This window comes from Anas acuta, chromosome Z (genome assembly GCF_963932015.1).
Source record: "Anas acuta chromosome Z, bAnaAcu1.1, whole genome shotgun sequence".
NCBI classification, from domain to species: Eukaryota; Metazoa; Chordata; class Aves; order Anseriformes; family Anatidae; genus Anas; species Anas acuta.
The window spans coordinates 43,324,791-43,341,074 of record NC_089017.1 but is presented as its reverse complement, the minus strand read 5'-3'; the positions used below and the strand labels follow the sequence as shown (position 1 = coordinate 43,341,074).

Below are 16,284 nucleotides of genomic sequence, written 5' to 3'. Positions count from 1 at the left end.
CAAATTTCCATGGATTTTAGCCACTTGAATGACTGAACACAGTAGCTCGTAGCAAGGATACAGCTCAGCCAAAAGTGCTGACACCCACTTAAGGCAATGCTTATAGAGAAAAACAATATGGTTTGTGATGCAATGCAAGCATAGGCTTAAATTGTGTTGATGTCCACCTGTTTTCTTGGGTTTAAATGTCTTTTAAGTAACTTGCATTAAAAACATCCTCCTTTCATGACAACATCTGAATATACATTTAAAACATTATCTGGACTGTTTAAATATGTAAGTTTAAAACAAATTATGAAGCAGACTTTGATATCTAAGTTCTGTGTTTAAAAACACTTTTTGTAAACACGAGTGGAAATAATTGCAGTAGGCTAAAAATAAGGTTATTGTTTACAAGTTGCTGTTTGACAACTTATTTTTCTCTAGGTTATCACAAACACTAAGACTACTTGCAGCTGTGTTTTCATTAATGACATTTCAATGAAGTGCTTTATCAATTACCTGACTTAAAATGGTGTCTTGAATATTATGATTAAAAATTAATCATTAAGTATAATCAGTGGAATAAATATCAATTATTAATTTCCAATTGGACATTGAATCTAAAGTTTCAGTTCACAGCATGCTTTTCAGGAACTAGCAGATAAATATTCAAATCAAACTCAGCAAAAATGGTCTGTTCATTTAATGTTAATTTAATTACTTTTTTAGCCGTTCTGTCAAGTGTTACTTTTTTTTTACTCATTAAAAACACAAAAATAAGTGCTATTTGGTAATGTTTATGCAAATTGTACTGTAGATGTAGGGGAAATCTTACTGTGGGGGACTGCTTTTAAACTCAAGGAGCATCTGGTAGCAAAATTCATGGGCCATATCCTTGGTGAGTGTAAATTGTCATAGGTCCATTGACTTCAACTCAGCTATGACTATATATACAAATCCCTGCACCTGTTAGTTTTTGACTTTTTAACACTAAACTTCTCTTCCTTTCTGATTCCATTTTAAAATTTCCGTTAGTGAAAAGTGCACAGAAAATTTTTTTATATCCATCTTGCATTTTAGTGAAGTCTCTCTGAGGTTTTAACCGCTTTCATGGGTATTTTCTGTTATCCCAAGAGAGCTGATCTTTAGATGATGATGAAGATGTGGAAACAAATGATTTTATGTGCCATAAGGTGGGTCATCTGCAGATAAAACTTTGGTCAGAGAATTAAGATGTTTATTCAGAGCATGGGGACAGGTAGAGAAGGAAGCATGTGCTGTTCTCCCACGGTGCTGGCCAAGGACATCTCCAACTAGGCAGGGTCCTACTACAAGTTGTGCCAACCATTGTTTAAACAAGAAATTGAATTTTAAGTATTCTGGTTTATTTGATATTTTCTCTGAAATTAAATATAGAAACCTGACCTGAAAGTACCAAGAGTTTTTCTACAGTAATACTAATATAGGTTTACTGTATTTTTGACAAGAGGAAAAGTACATAGGACAAAGACATATGAAAACTTAATATGTTTCTCTTCTCTGTAGATCTTCTCTGTGACCTGTTTCGGGGAGAGTTATTGACTGTTAAGAGATGTGAATTCATTTTAGCCATTGAAAAGTGATTCCCTTGTGACCTGACACTATGGCATGATACTTGTCAAGAGTGGGGGGAACATATTACAAAGGTTGTAGCGCCAGATTATAACAGTTCCCAGTTTGAGGTGCAATGTAAACAAACCATGGTTATATATATATATAAAAGACAGAAATCCATGACGTTTTATTATAACAGTTTTATAACAGCTTTCCTACACCTTAGTGTGATTTGCCTCTCTTTCACTAAACATAACGCTTTTATTCCTGTAATTCTTTGTATTTTATGTCCCTCTAAATAACTTCTAAGTTTATTATTTGAATATATATAAACAAACTGTTATCAAATTATAATTGTAAGTAACTTGTTAATTGTATTAAAAGTATAGATTGATATATATATATACATTTAATGTAGTCAATGTGATGGTCTAAATTGAACCTTCAGGATTTTTATCTTGCTACTTGGTTCAAAACCATGAAATGGACACTAGAGAAGCTGGTAATGTATCAAAACAAACAAACAAACAAACAAAAACAGCAAGAACAACAACAAAAAATATTTTCAACAGGTAAATTTTCAGTTTTGCATGCAGAATAATGAAACTTCAGAAGATCTGTCATATTCTTTTCTATGGAATCTCAAAACTCCTTCTTAGGAAACTACTTGAGTATTACTTACAATTCTTTCCTATATAGCTGTAAAGCCCACGGTTTTAATTGCTTTTCTTAATTACTACTTTATTTATTGCAAGGTGTTTAGTTCCCCTTTCTCCAGCTTGCTCCTATGCTAAGACTGATTTCTAGTTACTTAATTTTTACTGTTAGTTATTAATTATTGTGGCTAACAAACATTATTACAGGGAATACTCAGGGCTTGCTTATGTTTTAAACCGAAACTATATCGTATGGGTGTTGGCCTCCCTCGTTTCCAATACCAGCGCTGAATTAATTACAGTGAAAAATTAAGTTACTTATTGGATTATAAAATGGCTTCTCAATGTGTAACTGCCAGTAACAAAAAAATCAAAGATTGTTTTTTTCTAATGACTTGTCATTCACTTGCTGAGTCAAAATTCCCATTTCCGGGTTTTCTGGAGGAATTGAATTCCTCTTTCCAACTGATGCATAGTGTTGCATCTGTTATCAGGAAGAATGTTTTAGCTTAAGTTTCTCTTTGTCTTTTCAAGTTAAGTTTGTGGGAGGCAACCAGAAAAAACGTATCTTACTGGCAAATAAATAGTACCTCTAGTACCTCTCAACTCTGCATTCAAAATTCATTTCATGAGCCCTTACGCTAAATTTGCTTTCAAGTGCTTTTACCATTTTCAAGTAAAGATAGTAGGTCAGCTCTCACTTCATTTTCAAAGAACCCAATGTATGCTGAAAGCTGTCACTAGACTTACATGCATCACAAGATTATCTTGGTATTGAGCACAGTTTCCACAATTGCCTTTTATTTACTGGGACTTTTTTGTTTCATATGCCCTCTGGCCTACTCGGCTGTGACAGTTGCATACAATAGATTGTGTTACATAGATCTCATATAGTGTATTATACCCAGATGTATTCTTTGAGCATTTCAGATTTTCCATTCAGAAAAGCCTCTTTGTTTCCTAGGTATTTTCTTTTGTAGCCTTTTGTTCAGTGTTCCTTGTGTGTCACCTCTGGAAATACAGTGATGGTTATTGTGCGGGGGTAGCAGTGCTCGGTGTATTTTTGCAGTGCTTGCAGAAGCCTTGGACTTGTCTCCATGTACTTCTGGAGGACAGCTTTACCTTACCGGTATCTTGCATGACCTTGTGTACAGTTGTTTTCATACGGTAAATACTCATAGCTAAAGAAAGCCATTATTTCTGAATAACATTTATTTCAAACTATATAATAGAAAGCTACTGCTTTTTGCAGCCCATCCTCAGGGCCAGAGGGGTGTCTGAGCAGAAGGCACTGCGTGTCCTGCATGAGAGTATCTATCTCATCTCCTAACAGCTCAAAGACAGCAGGCCTGGATTCAAACCATTGGTGGCATTTCTCTGTCTACAGACATTTCCAGCCATGTGTGCTTGCTTTTGTTCCCATTCAGGGACACCTAGGTCTTCCCACAGCTCCTTTACAGATTCACATATCCCAGGAAGTTACGTTTTCCATTGTTAGAAGGAGATTCAACAGGCGCTGCACCACTGAGCCTTTTATATCACTTGTTTAATTCTCCCTTTCATGCAGATTTCTTCTGCCCACAAACCTGAAGGCCAACTATGTTTAATTGGGTCATGCAGTGTGTGTGTGATGAGGAACTTGCAGATTTCCCAATGTTTTCAGACCTTGTGAGCATGGTGGATCTTAGGTACACCTTATGTTGTGTATAAGACCAAAACACAGATGCTACTTTTAATTATGTGTTTTCCATACAGAAGGTTTTCCTCCTCTATCTGCATATTAGAAAAGCTAGTTCTCAACTTTTTTGTTTTTACGTTAAGATCACTTTCTGAGTCTGGAAAATTAATGGTATTCACCCTGAGAAACAAAAGTTGGTGTTTTAGAAAAAGGGACTGTTTAGCCATATTCCTTACAACATTGTTTTTAAACCTAAAGTCTGGTTTAAATCCACAATCTGACAAGCAGCTGTGAGGAGAGTTCTCTTAGTGGGAGAACTTACCTTATCTCACCTGCATTCCAACTGGGTTCTGTGAAAAACTTCTTACAAGTGACTTGTCCTTGAGGTAGTACTTTAGCAAAGGTGAAAAAGAAGGCCAAGATATAGGGTGTTCCTGACTCTTTGATGTATAAAATAAATAAATAAAGTTATGTTAAAATGAAGAAAATTATTGGTGGGAAAAGGCATTGCTGTCTTGAAACATTCAGAAAGAAAAATGGCGAATAGTATCTATGGCTGTAATAATACCTAGTGAGCTTGTAAGATTTCTGCAGGTAGGACAAATTCAAATCTTCTGGATTCCTCTTGTGGAGTCAGATTTCTGCTTTTACCAGGGTTCTTGATCAGAGCAGACTTTACAGCTCAAGGAGCAGGAAATTGAAGAGTCAGTATTTCTGCCTATTTTCAGCAGCTTTTAACTCTTGCTCTAATCAGCAACTGACTTGCTGGCATATGGTTTAGGGCATGAATCAAAGAAGCACATGGTTCCAAAGCCTCCTGTTTGAACTGAGCATGCTGCCTCTCCTGCACTATTTTATCAGATTTCCCCCACCTTGCTTTTTACTGCAAACACTTTGCCATGTGCTGAGTCTATATGTAGCAGAGGGAGGAAGGAGAAATCCATAAGGAGACTGTAAGTACCAGTAGTGCTGCCATTACTGCAGCTTTGTCAAAATCAAACATTTTGCTCAGAAGACTAACAATTTTCCCCCCTTGATCACTAGTAGTGGCCAAGCTGAGTTGTGTGACTTGACAAAGATATGTGTAGAGCAAGAGCTCTGCTTCAGTCAGAGTATCTGACATCAGGTTACTGTTTACTTTTGCTTGCATCCATGGTAATGGTCATATCCAGTTCAGTTTAATCAGCAGTTGACTACAACATGAGAGAGGGGAGCACATGTGTGTATATATAATATCTAAGCTGTATTTAGAAGTTCTTGACAGAAATAAATAAACTGAGCTAAGTAAGAGATCATACTGCTTTCTTTTGTCACCAAACCCCTGCTAGCTTTTATAGTTGGTTTTCTCTCTCTCTTTTTTTTTTTTTTCCTTTTCTCTTTTTCCCTGTTCTGGCAAGAGAGACCTGCACTAAGAGTTGAAATGTGAGGTACAATTTCACTTAGATACATTACAGACTTTGTTCTGCAGGATAGGGCTATAGGGGTAAGAATTTAGTCTTGAGAAAGAGGTCAAATAGGGGTTTCATATTCATTCAGCTCCTTATGGGAATTGCCGACTTCCTACTGAGGTGGTCAAGGATCATAAAACAGGCACAGAGAAACTGCTTTGATATTTTTGTCCCTTCAGGCATGATGCAGTTTTTGCAAAATTAGAGGTTTTGTTATTAGTGCGAAAGAATTTCACTGCAACATTTAATTGATCCCAAAAGACTCCTCTTTTGCTTCATCCACCACAATAGAAAAATTACCTATCTTTCTGGAAGCAGAACTTGTTTCAGAATTTGCAGACAAAAAGTTGTTCTGTAAGTATATAACAATCACACTATGGTAGGAAATAAGGGCCAGATATAGACAACAACTGCATGAGACACTTCATATCATAAATCAGCATGTTTCATCTAGCAGCTGTGTGATGGGTCAGGTCCTGTTAAGTCATCATCTTTCCAGGAAGCAAGGGAGGATTGATGCTCAAGTAATGATTGATAGTTCCAGCTTTTGGCTACCCTGTGTGGACAGTCCTGACTACCCTCCCTCCCACTTCCAGTGAGTTTATAACCTAAGGAATAGAGGTGACATTTCCCTGAAGAGATTTTTCAGGAAGAAGCAGCAGGGGAAAAAATAAAGGAACATTCTAAAATAGAATAGGATATCAAGAATAACAGGCTGCACTCAGCACTGTGTAGGTGCTGGGTGGTATGCTCATCATGGCTAGCTGTTGTCAGACTGTAGGTTTTAGTGCTGGTTTGGCCCAGATGGAGTTTTGTAGTTTTACACGTTTTCACTGACAACCTTGTCCTGCTTATGTGACATGCAAAACAGGAAGGATGAAGATATGTGTAGAAGAAATTGAAATATGTGTAGCCAAAACAGGTATCAACATCTGAAGGTAATAAATAGAGTATGAAATGCAGAAGAATATAAGAGTAATATTTCAAATATTGCTGGTATTGGAGGGGATGCCTCACACTTTTGACCTGACTGTTAGGAAAGATGACTAAGTTTTGGGGTATCCAAAGATTTCTCCAGAGTGATGTTTTTCCAGGTCACATTTTATGCTTTTTTTCACTACATCATGCAATGAGTGATGTGCTATGAACCCATCAAGCTAGTGGATCCTGGCACAGAGACTGTGCTGTGCCAGAGGAAATGCATGGTATAGTGGAGATTCTCTCTGAGAGTGCCCTCACTAGGAAGCCCCTTTGCGCAGGGCTCAGAGAGTTATCATCTACAGATCAGTATTATTTACTTGGGCTTTGAGGATGCTGTGTTGAATGACTGAGCCTTTAGGCCAGTCCTGTTATGTCAAAATATTTACAATGATGTCAGGGAGTTGAACTTGGCCCAAAAGCTCATTCAGTTGAAAAATGTATTAAACTATAGGTAGGAAAAAGAATTTGGTATTGACTCTGACCAGGCAGAGGAGGAAAGAGGTTAAAACCTTGATTACTTTTCACTCTGTTTACCTAACTAAGCATTCAAAACTATTTCTTATTTTAATTAAAGTTTGGCAAGGTGTCTTCTGCTGTTCACTACAGGAAATGAAGAAAGAGCAAGGGTGAGGTGGGAGAAGAGAACCAACTGTTTTTCTAATTGTACTGGATGCAGTTAGATGCCAAAACTGCATGTGGACATGTAACAAGATCTATGTTGCTGCCTCAGTCTAACAGCTTTTTAGTAAATTTATCTGTCAAACTTCATTACTATTAGAATATGATTTCAAAATTAATCTCAGGCTTTGTTTTACCTATTTTTTTTTATTTTTTTTTTCCCTAATAAGCTATTTACAGTGTGCCTCATTTGTTAATGTAATATTAATTTACTAGTGTAGAGAGAATTGAAGGAGAAAGCTTCATCTGAAGAACTGAACAATTTTAGATTTGCATTTTTTTGGGGGTTTTCTCCTTTTATAAGAATATGTTTTGTAAAAATTAATTGCGATATACAGTCCTAGACGTTGACTTATACCATCCTAACCTGTCTTTTGCAGAGAAGATTACCATGAAGATGGTTTCTGTCAGCCATACAGAGGCATTGCATGTGCACGAATCATTGGAAACAGGACCATATATGTGGACTCCCTCCAGATGCAAGGGGAAATTGAAAACCGAATTACTGGTAAGGTTATAGATCTCTGTAGCAGAACAGAAAACTATGGAAATATCCGATTCAGGTACAAGCAATGTTGTCATCCTTTTCAGTTTTTTAAGTCAATGACTAAGATATACTCTATTAAGACTCAAAGTAGGTAATCCATTCTTTCACTTGTGCATATAGCAGAATTTGAAGCAAGGAAGCAAGAATTTGAAGCAAGGAATTTCCTTGCCTTAAGTAAAATATCGGGACATTTTCTTTTAAACAACTTGTAGTTCCTTCTGGAACTTCTTGCATGACAGATTCCAACACACAATTTTTAAAAAGCAAATGCCTTCTCATGTAAAAATGAATAAATAAATAAGTTGTGCCTTAGTTTTCTTGAAATAAGTATAGTGGCATTTCCCTTGAGTTTCCTCCTGTACTGCATAATCACAGAAGAGTCTGGATTTCACACTGATTTATATAAAGCAAGAGCTGACCTTCCTGTGCTCTGCCCCTGCTGATTCCTTCTCTGGTCATCATTTCAGAACACACCTATAAAATGTTTCCAAAATGTTAATGACTTTTAATGGACTGTATATCAACACAGATTTTTCTTCGCTGGACTTTCACTCATCAGAGTGATCATTGATGATAGCAGCTGCAATTCTGATGGACACAATCAGAGCAAGCAAATCAATCTGTGGAACAGAGCAAACCTTCTATTGTTATATATGGCCAATTAGCACAGTCCATCAGGAGCTTATTTGCATCTGGCCAGATACAGCTAACTCATTGAATCTGAAATTTAAACAGAACTAGTTGCCAAAAAAAATCTTGAGTTTACTTGTCATCTCTGTCCCCTTAAATATATTACTTTAAAGGCTCATTGTCAAGCCAGAAATCCAGGTCAGTTTTTTTATCTTCTTGACATTAGGATATGGTGATCAAATCTGGGATAACTGAAACCTCAGTTCCAATCTTTCCTTGTACTTTTATGACTCATTTCCCTCCCTTCTTTCTCATGTACTCTGTTGGAATTGTGGCCTTTTTTACCATTCTATCACTAATAAATTCATAGTATTGATACCACATTTTTGCTATGACATCAAATCTGTCTTGACCAGATGCAGAAAATGGTTATTGATCAAGTCGTATTTGTTTCTGGAATATACAGCATGAACATTCATAATCTGGCTGGTGGTTCCCCAGTACCACCAATTATTGGTTAGCTTTTTGGAGGTTGTGGGCTGGGACACTGTAAAGGAGTTAGAGAGAATTTCTATTGTTAACTTTCTTTAGGCTGAAAACTCTGAACCACCGCATAGAACTGCCTAGTACCCAGCTAGGCTGTAATGATAAAGCATTAATAACTTAGCATTTTTAGGGTATATACATCTGAAGGACATACCAGAAGCCATGTGCAAACTATACGACTTCATAGTCCTACAGAACTATAGGACTTCACAATACGCTTTGTTCTTGAGTCTTCTCAAAAATAAAACAAGTGTTGCGATACTGGGTGTTCCCTACCCAAATGCTGGTATATTTTTGAAACTCCTCTACCTGGTTAGGTAAAATATCTGCTGTATAACTTCTCCTTAGATTTTGTTTACACTTTTGCCTGTGCTTTTTAAGTTTTTGGTGGAATTGCTTTGTACTCGGAACTGTACACCATTCAGTGGAGGTTGTGACTGGGTAACGGTGACACCTACCGTCCAACAGTACAACCACTTGAAAAGGTCACAGGCAACATCACTGCCCGTGTCAGGGGGGTTGGAACTAGATCTTTAAGGTCCCTTCCAACCTGAGCCATTCTATGACTCTATAATATCTACAGGGAATTTCCATTCTGGATTCAGAATGAAATCACTTATCTCTACTGCCTGTGGTGCTGCTTGGTCCTGGTCATGCAGTAATATGAGAAACAGAGCCTGGAAAAAAAAAAAAAGGAGGACACTTAGGGGAAAAACTTGAAACATGACTTAGACCGGAAGGCCAACAATAAAGAGTGCATCGACCTCACCCCTGAACCGTGGATATGTGTGATTAGCAATGTCTTTACTGTGCTGTTTAATATCTGTTTGACTGAAAAAATAAACCCCTCAGATGCTTTAATCTTTTCACATATTTCCCACATATTTCATTCAGATGTCCTCAACATGTTTCCCACATACTTTGTTCAGATGCTCTTCTTTCAGTCTTCAGTCTGGAAAGAGACAATCTGGAAAGAGACCTAGCAGTACAATAATAAATTCAGGGGTTTACCATAGTTTTGTAGGAGCAAGCAAACTTTGAGAAAGGAGCTTAGAAAAACATGAGTGGCTGATGGGGTTTCTGGGCCATTTCTGGCAGACTTGGAAAACCAAGGATCTTGGCAATGATATGCAGGGTTTGGATGGGGAAACACTTCATACTGCTGATGTTTTGCTCTCAGTACTGCTGCCCGCCCTTTGGCACATAGTAATCAGACTCTCCCTGTGTTTCTCCATCTGGATTTCTTGTTTCTGTGCTATGCTATCGCTACACACCCTTGCTTGCTTCCCATCAAAATAAGGCCACGATTATAAATTACGCACCTTTCCCTCCTGGCAATCTAAATTCTGTAACACTTTCACGAAAATTATTATGGAATTTCAGATATCCAACTGCTTCTGTCCTGCAAGTTGAATTTTTCCCTGCTAGTCTTAAGGACATGTACATCTCATAGCTGTTTTCTGAGACCTGATGTTGTGCTTGCATCCAGTATTGAAAGGTTACATTCCTGTATTAAAATCAACAAAGGTATAGGCTGTACAAAAGGCTGGAGCTGGGGCTGCTGCATGTGTGGTGTTTAGAAAGAGATAGGAGTTTCTCTCATAGCAGGTGGCAGCAGGAAGTAGATGGTAGGAAGGAGAGAGCTATACAAGAGGGAAAGAATTGATCCATAGATTAGAAAGACGCTGTTGAATGACTTGGGCTACTCATTTCCTTTCTTTTTACAATGTTCATAGGTGGGATGTGCAGTCTAGCAAGCCTTACTCAAAACTGATGTTTTCCAGTGTGGGATTGAATGTTTCTATGTTTAAAGCTTGATTCATCCCAGATATATGATGCACAACATGTACACTTCTCTTTTTTACTTCTCTCATTATTATTATTATTATTATTATTATTATTATTATTATTAGTAGTAGTAGTAGTAGTAGTAGTAGTAGTAGTAGTATAATTTATTTTATTTTATCATGCAAGAAAACTCTCAGATAAACATTAGTGTGTAGGTGGTGAGAGCTGAAGGAGAGGATCAAGTCATTAACCTCATCTCATCAATACTCATCTTAATGCTATCAGTATTCTGATATTGATTACATTTATTTTTCCCCAAACTGCTGCCAGTTAGGCTTCTCTTATAAATTAATAGCAATATCTCCCCAAATACGAATGGCATACTTCCTTTTGTCTGTCAAGACCTGAAAAACACTTGTCTTGCTTATTGATCAGAATGTCCATAGGAGAAAGAAGCTAAATGATCCTCATTCAAATTTTATCCAACTAGAAACTTTGGGAACTTTGGTCAGCATTCTGTCAGGTGAATCTTGCCTTGGATCTTTATCCTTTCAGGTTAGTCAAAGTTAGTCAAGTGCCAACAATTTACTCAGTTAGTTACATGGGTAACTTCCTAAGAACTGAGGTCCTACAAGCTAATCGCAGATGTCAGAGTGTCCCTGGGATGCTGTTTTTATTATTATTATTATTTTATTTTTTATTATTATTATTTTTTATTATTTATTTATTTTTTTTTTTTTCCTGCATTTGTCACCTGTCCTTTGCTTTAGAGATAACCTCATTGCCCTACTGCTCAGTAGGCTTTCAGAGCCTCAACTAGAGGTGAAAGATGTAAAAAGTAAATGATGTAAAAATTGTTTTGAATGTGTATTGTGAATTAATACTTAAACAGTGTTTTTATTCCTTCCTAGCTGCATTTACCATGATTGGCACTTCCACACATTTGTCTGATCAGTGCTCACAGTTTGCCATACCATCGTTCTGCCACTTTGTGTTTCCTCTGTGTGATGAGCGCTCTCGGACCCCAAAGCCACGGGAGCTGTGCAGGGATGAATGTGAAGTTCTGGAGAATGATCTCTGTAGACAGGAGTACAACATTGCGAGGTCAAACCCCCTCATACTGATGCAGCTGCAGTTGCCTAAGTGTGAGGATCTCCCACGACCTGACACACTGGAAGCTGCTAACTGTATACGGATTGGGATCCCTGTGGAGAGACTCAGCAGATGTAAGTTAATATACTGCTTTTTGCAGTGTTAATACTGACCATAATCTTGCATTGTTGTAAGGGACAGTTAGGACGGTGAGGAAGCTTAAAGGACAGTGCTTAGTACTGGAAAGGGTTCTGTCAACTACCCTGGGCTACAAAACTGTGTTCACAGTTTTGTGAACCTCCCTCAGATATGCCTGGGGCAGCAGTGCATTGCAGGCTTCCCTTCCCAGGTGCCTGTCCCCATCTCTGACTCCATTCTTACCTTTCTGGATGAGTCCTCCTGTACAGCTATTTGTGAGCTCTGTTTACATGTCAGTAAACCTTAAATATGCTGTGGAAGCTTCACTGGAAAAGTTTGCTAAGAAAGTTAATTTTCAATGTTCATTCTTTCTATATGGAAATCCACAACAGCACTAACTCTGTAAACTGAGCTTGGGGTGTAATTGTCTTTCTTTACCCACACAGGATGGGTGAAAATGTTAATCTCACTTCAGTGGATATATATTTGCAAACAGGAGTAGAAGGGTTGTTCAGTTGTCAGTTGTTATGTGCTGACAATTTCTCTGCCTGCTAGATTTCCTAGCTATTAATCACCAGCCTCCTACAAAGCTCAACAAGGAAGGTCCAAGAGACTAAAGATGGTTTAAAGTTCAAAGACTGATAAAATCATTCTGAATATCCGTTCTCTGAAGCCAGAGTTAGGAGCAGGGGTAATGACATAAGAGTAGGCATGCAAGACTTGCTGTGTGCTGATAAAGCAATAACCCAGTGTAACTGGGAAGCAGAATTAACTGAGAAAGTGATGGTAGAGTGGATAAGCCAGGGAAAATATATCAAGCAAAACGAATGAGCATAAAAAACAAGTCCAGCAATGATTTGGAAGTGTGGCTGCCTGTGACTGTCAAGAGATAGTGGTGCTCCCTCTGGTGGAACAGCTGCAGTTGAAATGCCCTCAATTTTTTTTTTCAGGAAATGAGAAACGGAAGCTTTGTGAGTGTTGGATTCCTGAGGGCTGGGGAGGGAGATTTAGAAAAATGAAGAAGGCAATGTTGCAAGCATACAGAAGAAAATGCATGTTTCAGTTCATTTGCTACATGTGAGAGACAACAACTCAAAAAGTATGGAGAGAGGGTAACAGCAAAACAGAGAATAAAGATAGTTCAGCAGATACAAAAGTGATGTATATAAATAGAAGAAAAGCTTGAATCCCTTTTTTATAAAGGAAAAAAGAAGAAAAACTGACAAGAGGCAATAGAAAATACAGCACTCGTTTCTCTTGGAAGTCAGCATGTCAGAAAATAAGATTATGAGAAATAAAGATGGTACAAAGTTTACACTGCTGGCACCAGAAGACTTTTCCTGAAATGAAACTCATAACTATAATTCAGTTGAATTTATCTTTTCCTGTATTTAAAGGTCCATACATGCTACTTAGTACTAACTGACATACAGAGTTACCAAATAATAGTGTATACAGCCATAAGCTGAGACATGCAAGGGTAGAATTCAGATGTATCTGTGTATCAAAGGGTACAGACTGCCACAGAACTGAAATTTCAAAAAAAAACAAACAAACAAAACACAACACAGCTTTGATTTAAATCCTGAAGTACCCAAATTCAAGTACTTAAATCCTAGCATACTTTGTTTTGGTTTTGGTTTATTTTTGCTTTGTTTTTGCTTTTTTACATAAGTGGCCTATGCACTTCAGCTGTTTTGGATTTGCTGGCCCCTGATTGTTTTGTTATTTGTAACTTTTCACCAAACCCTTTTTAACAGATCATCAGTGCTACAATGGTTCTGGAGCAGATTACAGAGGGACAGTCAGCGTTACCAAATCTGGCCACACTTGTCAACTCTGGGACTCCCAGAGTCCCCACAACCATGACCTGACAAGTGCACAGTTTCCAGAGCTAGGTGGAGGACATGCGTATTGCCGTAACCCTGGAGGTCAGATGGATGGGCCTTGGTGTTTTACAAAGAATAAAAACGTACGCATGGAACTGTGTGACATACCTTCTTGTAGTATGTATTCTCTTTCTTTTTTCCCCTACTACTGCCCCAAATCCCATGTGATTTTTAATTGTCCGTATTTTACAAGTGCAATTTACTTGGAGAGTTAAGTTTTCAAATGTTTCACTTACCATAATGTGGCATCCTTGTATTGTGTTATACACATTTAATGTTTTCTTGCCAGATGATAAATTTGTTATCTGTATGAGTTTGGTTCGCTCACATTACTCAGTGATATATTGCTTCTGCTCTGTGTGGCATCTTAGAGTCAGTGAAGATTTTTAGATCCTGTAGAGGGAGATATAACACTGCACTTGGTTGCAGGGAAACTGAGTGAAGCACAGAAGGGATGTCATGAAACAAATGATTGTATCAGAAGTGCCCTACGTTATCTGCTTGTAGATCTTGTACTGCACGACTGAGAGCAAAAAAAAAACAAAAAACAAAACAAACTGCCTCTTATAGCTTAATGCAGTCTGTTTGCTTCCCTGTATTGGTGCAGACTTCATTCTAGAGCTGCTACAGTGGTAATAGTCATTAGATGTGACAAAGCAATTTGGTACTGTGCTTCATTAGGAAGAAACCCATGTCATCTGCAGCAGCAAATGTACCATGAAAGCCATAAAAATGTTTTTATTACAGATTGCCTGTATATTTAAGAACGCTCAAAAATGATATGAAATTTCTAAGTTCACTTTTTTCACAGTAACATGGTTTGACATATACAATAAATTTCTACATTGCATGTAACATGGTATAATGTAACACGGGGATGTGGTTGTGGTGAAAGCAGTAGCCACAAATAGCAAAACCACAGACTGCAGAAGACTTCCTAGGCAGTTCCAGTGAATGTTTTGGACATCACTGTGCTGTCCTACAGTCTCTAAGTACCAAGTATTTCAGAAAGCTTCCAGAATAGTCTTATTAAATGTATTGATGGCCTTTTCATCGCTGTCTCACTGTAACATAAAACCACTTTAATTTTATTAAGTACATAGCAAACAATATCTCTGTCAGTGGGAGGTGAGATTTACTTTATTCTGGGTGGAAGTGGTACCAGTGGAGTTAAAAAGTGGAGAAAGTGCTGATGAAATGGCTGAGGTGAAATGAGAATGCCGGACTGTAACAGTGTGCCCTGGTTTATCACTTTGAGATTACTGCTTTATATACTGTGCTGAAGACTATTCACTTATTTTATATTCCCTGGACAAGATACTGCAATGACAGTCAAGGCTATATTCTGCAGTTTCTACAACTGGAAGCTTCAAAAATAAAGTGAAATAAACCATATGCTGGTACAGCCAACACAAACTGCATTAAATCTGGGAGTCCAAGTTTATCTTTGTACTGCTTGCTGCTATGTTTATTCAAATGTATTAGAAATATTTCATGGAAAATTATGAGGAAGGGGAGAGTAACACAACTTCTGTTTTCAATTTAGAGGTGTTTCCTTTTTGTTAAAAAGTATATTGTTAGCAATCATGGCCATTCGTTTTATTTATTTATTTATTTATTGTTAATGAATTAAAAATACTTATTATAAACGGTGAACATTTCTGTGCTGACAGGTCCACGTGACAACAGCAAAATGGGAATCCTCTACATCCTGGTTCCCAGCATAGCAATCCCTTTGGTTATTGCCTGCCTTTTCTTCCTGGTCTGTATGTGCAGAAACAAGCAGAAGGCATCTGCTGCTACACCACAGCGCCGCCAGCTGATGGCATCTCCTAGCCAGGACATGGAAATGCCACTCATTAATCAGCACAAGCAGGTATTTCTTCCCAGATTTTGCTTAGGCCACAGACTTCCAATGTGTCATGATTTACCTTGTTTCAGACTTTCTGTGCTGGAATCAAGACGTTTTGCAAGGCACCTAGTTTTCATATTGTGATGGCCATCTACTTTAGTGAAAATGAGGTCTCGCATTCACTAGCTGTGTCTAGAAATCTTGCCCTCAGGCAGCAGCTTTCGGTACGAAATATTTCATGACATCTGCACTTACCTGTCAATCCCCATTCTGCGTCCTGTCTCAGTGACTGGGAATGTTGTTATTTCTGATCCAATCTTCAGCCTGCAGCTCATATTCGCTCTTGGTAACAACAAGACTGGTTAGCTTGTTTCAAGCAGGGTGCACAACGGGTTTTCATCTTTAATCTGTTGGCTCGTTCTGCTGGTATTCTTAGCCACCACAAATGGGGAGCTGAGCCGAGATGCAACAGGCTATGTTTCACAAATGATGGTGAAACAAAAACAGCTTTGAGTTGCAGTCTATAGATCTCATCTCCTGCATATAATTTTCTGGGTCAGTTAAATGATCTTCATGTTAAAATCCTGTTCATATCTAATGCTGAATTTCTAATCAAAGCATTTACAAAGCACACATTCTCAAAAGCAATGCCCAGTTTGAAACAGTTGGCAAAATCTGCTCAAGATACGGCATATTTTTTTTTGCAGGATATTACTGTTTGTAACAAATGACATTGATTTTGTATGATAAGGAGGACGTTTCATGGCTAAGCCTGGGCTGTGTTGG

General features: G+C 37.9%; 1 protein-coding gene across 1 annotated transcript in view; it reads left to right on the top strand.

The window, feature by feature from the left end:
* ROR2 (receptor tyrosine kinase like orphan receptor 2) overlaps nucleotides 1-16,284 on the top strand; it is a 151,521-nt gene that overhangs the window by 130,897 nt on the left and 4,340 nt on the right. Inside the window, exons 5-8 of the mRNA XM_068667765.1 lie at nucleotides 7,397-7,524; nucleotides 11,439-11,753; nucleotides 13,518-13,763; nucleotides 15,320-15,522. Of these exons, the coding sequence (XP_068523866.1) occupies nucleotides 7,397-7,524; nucleotides 11,439-11,753; nucleotides 13,518-13,763; nucleotides 15,320-15,522 (892 nt within the window). The remainder of the gene's footprint in view (nucleotides 1-7,396; nucleotides 7,525-11,438; nucleotides 11,754-13,517; nucleotides 13,764-15,319; nucleotides 15,523-16,284) is intronic.